Source organism: Podarcis erhardii, assembly GCF_964252035.2.
Source record: "Podarcis erhardii genome assembly, chromosome: 18".
In the NCBI taxonomy this organism is placed as follows: domain Eukaryota; kingdom Metazoa; phylum Chordata; class Lepidosauria; order Squamata; family Lacertidae; genus Podarcis; species Podarcis erhardii.
This window is the reverse complement of record NC_138516.1, coordinates 7,015,405-7,021,404: the sequence shown is the minus strand read 5'-3', so window position 1 is coordinate 7,021,404 and position 6,000 is coordinate 7,015,405. Positions and strand designations below refer to the sequence as shown.

At 49.3% G+C, this 6,000-nt stretch overlaps 1 protein-coding gene across 1 annotated transcript in view; it reads right to left on the bottom strand.

Moving 5' to 3' along the window:
• Nucleotides 1–280: 280 nt before the first annotated feature.
• The window catches only part of MLLT1 (MLLT1 super elongation complex subunit), a 30,996-nt gene continuing 25,276 nt past the window's right edge, over nt 281–6,000 (bottom strand). Inside the window, exons 9-12 of the mRNA XM_081846227.1 lie at nt 5,808–5,907; nt 4,565–4,636; nt 2,867–2,938; nt 281–798 (exon numbers count right to left, since the gene is read on the bottom strand). Coding sequence (XP_081702353.1) covers nt 670–798; nt 2,867–2,938; nt 4,565–4,636; nt 5,808–5,907 — 373 coding nt within the window. The 3' untranslated portion in view covers nt 281–669. The remainder of the gene's footprint in view (nt 799–2,866; nt 2,939–4,564; nt 4,637–5,807; nt 5,908–6,000) is intronic.

The window sequence follows — 6,000 nt, the reverse complement described above, 5'->3', positions numbered from 1 at the left end:
GGTGGCTGTCCTCTGGGCAAGTTGTGTGATTCAGCTGCGCCAACGCCTGCCCTGATCTGATCGGAACGTCTCTCCATGTGACCTGGGGTGAGAGGCAGCGGGAAGAGGCAAAGGGGGGTGGGGTGGGGTGGGGCAAGCCTCACGACGCCTGCAGGCCGGGTTGTTTTCACGTCCGTAGGTCCCGCGCAGAAACGTCAGCTGAGTTTTATCCCGAACTTAAAAAGAGGATGCCTCAAACGTGCATTCTTTTTTTTTTGAAAAACACACACACATAAGAGAATCTCGTTCTAAAATTTAAAAAGCCGGAATTAAAAAACAGCAACAACCAAACAACCGAGGAGAGCGCGGTGTCGCGGCTAGGACCAGGGCAGCTTTTACTCTACCAGTTCCAAGCAAAGCTTCTGAAGCGAAGGAGGACAGGCCCGCCAAGGGCGAGCGCTCGGCTGAAGCCCAAGAGGAGGAGCGTGGCTGGTGGCGGCGGCAGCAGAAGCGGCGGCGGCGGCAGCAGCAGCAACAGCATGTTCCTAGAGCGTGGCTGATCCCTAAGGCAGTGCTTCAGGTGAATCGAGAGGATAAGGCGGCGGCCAAGGTCCACGAGTCCATTTCCTGGTACCGAAGAGACGGGGATTCTGGTTTCAAAAAAAAGCGTCCAGCTTCAGGAGCCAAGGGTCACGTAGCCACGGCCTCCAGGTAGCTCTGCAGCTTGCGGACGGTTGTTTCGTCCAAGGAGAACAAGTCAAAGTCGAAGGTTGTGTTGGTGACATTGAAATGTCCGGTTTCCTCAATGAGATTTACAATCTGGGCCGGGGAGGAAAAGGATCGGAGTGAGACACAAATATTCTTTCCCCCCCTTATTAAATTTTCTGTTTTACATTTTAGAATAGTCATTTAAACAACCTTAAAATATCAATGACTTCCCTTCTTCTCTCCCCACGGTTCATTTTGCATAACAGAAATCCCTGCATATTTTACATAAACTAAACCATTCAGTATTCCATTATTACATACATCAAAACTTATTTACGCAGTTGAATTTATCTTAACGCTGCCAGCGTTTTCAAATGTGCACAATTTCCCTCAATATATTCAATAAACATTTTCCAATCTTCTTTAAACGTATGTTCTTCTTGTTCTATATGTTAGGTCTGTTCTGTGCCAACGCAACACAGAGAGTTAGTTCTCTGCCCTTGGTCTCTCTCTCATTGCCTGTCCCACTGTGGAAATTCAGACAGGGACCAATCGTTCACACTTTGCGCACCATTTTAAAAAGCCATGTGCAGTGCTTGCGCCCCCCCCGCCACTTCCTTGGTCTGACCTTCTTGTCTCCATGAAAGGCTGCTTCACGGCATAGGACACAAACTACCTTGGGTGTATTGCAGCAGAACAACAAGGCAATAGCAAATTGGGAGACTTCAAAGACTGGTCGCTGATGCAGGCTTGCAGACTTTTATCTAAGTCCTGCTGGCAGAACACTTTTCCTGGCTAGAGATGTATTTATCCCCATTAGACATTACCGAAGATTAATTTTATTTATGGAAGTGTCAAACAGAGGCTGTCCTGGGCTGATATAGCTTCTGAAGAGAACCCACACAGAGATGGCAGCTTTCGGTCTGCTTGTGAGAATCATCAGAGATCGCAAAGAAAGGAATGTACGACTACAACAAGATGGGAAAAAAGTAATAAAGGACTATCCGGATCGAACTGGATAGAACTGATCAATTAATGCAGTAAAATAAGTGATGTCTGGACTTATCCGGAATTTTGGACTCGTGCGGAGCTTGATATATGGGTACCTTCAAAAATTTAAAATTTGGCTGTATAATTTGGAACCAATGTGATTTGAATAATGTGATGTGATTGGCCTGTTAATAAAAATTAATTAAAAAAAAAAAAAGACATTACTTGTGGGCAGGGCTAATAGTAATTCAAGCGGGATTGCTGATTTGAAAGGTGTGAAGACAGCCATGGCAAGGCAAAGGCAGACCCCACATCTGCCTGAGGGCAGGAACAAGAGGACTCATAAAAAGTCTTCCCAGGACTTCAAGGGGGGAAAAAAATGACAGAATCACTTCATCAGAAATCTCCCTGTCCTTTGCCTACATGTAGTTATGGGGGGGGGGGGAGAGAATGCATTTCAGTATTTACCACATTTTTCGCTCTATAGGACGCACTGGACCATAGGAGGGGGAGAACAGGGGGAAAAAATTCTCCCCCTCTCTGCTCAGCGCCCCTTCAGCGAAGCGGCAGGAGAAACGGAGCCCCTTCCATTTCTCCTCCCGCTTCGCTGAAGGGGCGCTGCGCAGAGAGGGAAAACTGTGCAGTGCCTCTCCAACGAAGCGAAGCCTGGAGAGCAAGAGGGATCGGTGTGCACTCCGAAGGCTTGCGGATAGCTGCTTGAAGCCCCTGGACCGCTGCGATCTGGGGGCTTCAGCGAAAGCAACGCGAAGCCTCCGGAGCACGGGGGGAGCTCTCCTTCTGCGCTTCCAAGGCTTCACGTTGCTATTGCTGAAACCAAGGAGCCTGCATTCGCTCCATAGGACGCACACACGTTTCCCCTTCATTTTTGGAGGGGAAAAAGTGCGTCCTATAGAGCGAAAAATATGGTAGCTTTCAAACTGCTAGCCTATCCAACTTTTGAGACACGTATGTGCTCCCAGGACAGCTTCTGTTGAATTTGCAAGGCCACAAAAATAACAACAACAACTACAGGTTACAGTTGGATATATGCATAAGGTGCCTGAATAAGATAATCTGAAAATAGCAAAAGCAGCACCACTCATTGCACTGTGGCAAAAGAGAACGTTTAACATTCCACTCTGGCTTCAACTTGCATCCCACAGCAAAAAGCCACCTAACATGTCCTTACCTGCTGAAGCACATTTCGTTCCCGTAAAGCCATCAGCCTCCGATGAAGTTCCACCAACTCATCAGTGTAGGCCTTGGAGAGGGAAGAAGGAACATTAGCAAGGAGAACTTTGTATCTTGAGGTTTTCAGACCTCTCGCCAACAAAAAGCTGATTAATGCTCACAGACCCCAATAGCCCCTGAAGGGCAAATATGCTGCTGCCAGTTCAGGTGGACAGTGGGGAAGGTTTCTGTCCTCCTTTGCAAAAAATGGACACAGTGGGTGGGTGGGTTAGGAGCAGTGGCGTAGCGTGGGGGGTGCAGGGGGGGGGCGGCCGCGCGGGCGCAACATCTGGGGGTTAGGGGGCGCAAATCCACGGGTTAGGGGGCGCAAATTACTTGCCTTGCCCCGGGTGCTGACAACCCACGCTACACCACTGGTTAGGAGTGGTGCCCAGTGAATTAGAACTCCTATATTGCACATGAGCACATTGTGGAGTTGTACAAAGGGTTGGGGGTTGGAGGGGACACGGCAACGCAAAAACCAGCCTAAAAGAAAAGGGGAAGGCAAGGCTTGTATGCATACAAGCAGTGCAGGTACAATCTCTGGCATCCATTAAAGCAGGTATGGGGGGACCTTTGGGACTTCAGATGCTGCAGAACTACAGCTCCCACTGGTCCCAGCAAACATGGCCAATGACCAGAGATGATGAGAGTTGTTCAGCAATGTCTGGAGGCCCCCTCATGAGAAGAGAACTCCCTGGAAAAGACCCTGATGCTGGGAAAGATGGAGGGCACAAGGAGAAGGGGGCGACAGAGGACGAGATGGTTCGACAGTGTTCTCGAAGCTACAAACATGAGTCTGACCGAACTGCGGGAGGCAGTGAAAGACAGAAGTGCCTGGCGTGCTCTGGTCCAGGGGGTCACCAAGAGGCGGACACGACTAAACGACAACAAATGTCTGGAGGGCCGCAACTGTATTCAAGTGTCTCTGGTAGCAGAGCCCGTGTTGCTGCTAAGGCTGAGCAAGAGAGCTATTTGAAGCTTCGCTCCAGCAGCAACAACAACAAAAGCAGCAGCAGCGCACCTACTGTGTATGAAGTTTCCTTATAAAAAGACCAGATCCTCTCCTTTTGTTTCAAAGGAGAAAAAAATAAGAAGGAACCTGATCTCCCGCACCCACCATCTAGATCAGGCACGTCCAACAGGTAGATCTAGATTGTGATCTACTGGTGGTAGATCAGTGACTCCCAAAGAAGCTCAACAACTTTGACCTGAACCCCCCAAAATGGGGTAGATCACTGCCAGTTTTAAACTCTCTGATCACAGTCTCTTAGGAGTTGGCCACGCCTGATGACAGAAAGGGAATAAATGGGCCCCCTCCCAAATCAAGTAAAAAAGAATTAGTATATCCCCTTCCTGCTGCCCAGGGAGAAGCTTGGGTGCGGGAGGAGAAAGAATTGGGAGCTCTCAAATCTAGCAGGGCTAGGGAAGGCAGCCAGGGAGCTGCTGCCTGCTAGAGGAGACAATGTTGGTTATGAACTATTGGCCTGGCTCTGCAGGAGACAGCTTTGCACATTTCAAAAGAGGTGGCTTGAGCCTTGTTAGGGCTGGCTTGGTTTGTCCTGAGCGGCAAAGGGCTCCCTCTGCCAACAGATGGCTTCTCCTTCTTTCCCTCCCTTCCTTCCTACAATTTAAATGCCCCTCTCCATGGAGGTACCTTGTCATAGGTCCCTTTCTTCAGAATCTTCTCTGGCTTGCTGCAGGACTCTGGACTCTTCCTCCCAGTTACCTGAAAGCAGTTAAAGAGGGGGAACGCGCTCATAAGCCAGTTCAGAGCGGACAAAAGGCAATGATAGGGTGCAAAGACTGCGCTCCTTCAAACAGCAAACCAGGCACAATCTAGAAAACAGGTTCTCTCCCCTTCTCGTAACAAAGGAAGGAGTCAACTCTGCCCCCCATGAGGAATTTCCCCACCACCAGCCAGAGCTCCCCAAACAAGATTGATTCATCGTGGGAGTAGGGGCAAGGAGTAGGAAACAAGGAAAGGGCCTCATTCAAATCTCTACTCAGGTATGATCTCAACGGATGCCCTCATGCCAGCCAGCAGCCTTCTTGAACCCAGTGTCCCATGGATGTTCAGTCCTAAGAGCTGCATCCAGAATGGCCGCTGGGCAGGGATGATGGGAGTTGCAGTCCAGAAATACCTGGAGGGCACCAGTTTGGAGAAGGCGGCAAAATGGGGACAGTGGTTTCTCCTACAGGGTTCTGTACTCTGTCTCACTAAGAGGGGAGGTCATCAATTGTCTGGAGTTATATGCCCCTATATACAAACCCTGCCACCAAAACATAGCACTGAACTATGTGACCAAGCCTTTGGCTTGTGGGAACATCCTCTGCCTGCCTTAAAACTAACAGCAGCTTATGCCCGAACCCAAACCACAGTTAGTTAAATGATTTGTTGAAACAAGCTAGCAACGCACTCTGATTTCTGTTCCTGCCTTGTTTCAACACCCTCACACAGGCATAGGCAAACTGGGCCCTCCAGATGTTTTGGGACCACAACTCCCATCATCCCTAGCTAACAGGACCAGTGGTCAGGGGTGATGGGAATTGTAGTCCCAAAACACCTGAAGGACTGGGTTTGCCTGTGCCTGCCCTCACAGGTGTTCTTAGCCCCCTCGAGAGGACAGGACCAAAGAGCTCCAACTCCTTCCCTGCTTCCTCCGATAAATGAACTTCTTCCAATCTTCCCTTGCTATCTGCAACCTTTCTCCCTTTGCTCCTTTCTCCTTCTGTTTCCTGTTCTCAACTTTCTCCGCTGCTTATGAAACAAAATCAGCCACTCCTACAACTGTGTTCCCCGCCCCAGCACCCCAGCCTTGTGCTCCTTTAGTATACCTGGGCCAAATTCCAGACAGCTGGGTGAGTAGGAAGCCAAACTGCCTTTGCTGCACAATTACCTTATTGTTAGAGGGGGGTAGTTTCTGGTTGGGCGGAGGCTCCCGACTTGGAAGGCAGGAGTCCTCACTGTTGTCACTGTCGCTATCGCTGTGGCTGAGCCTGAAGAAATAATAATAATAATAATAATAATAATAATAATAATAATAATAATGCAACAACAATGCCCATCTGACTGGGTTGTCAGCTCCCAAC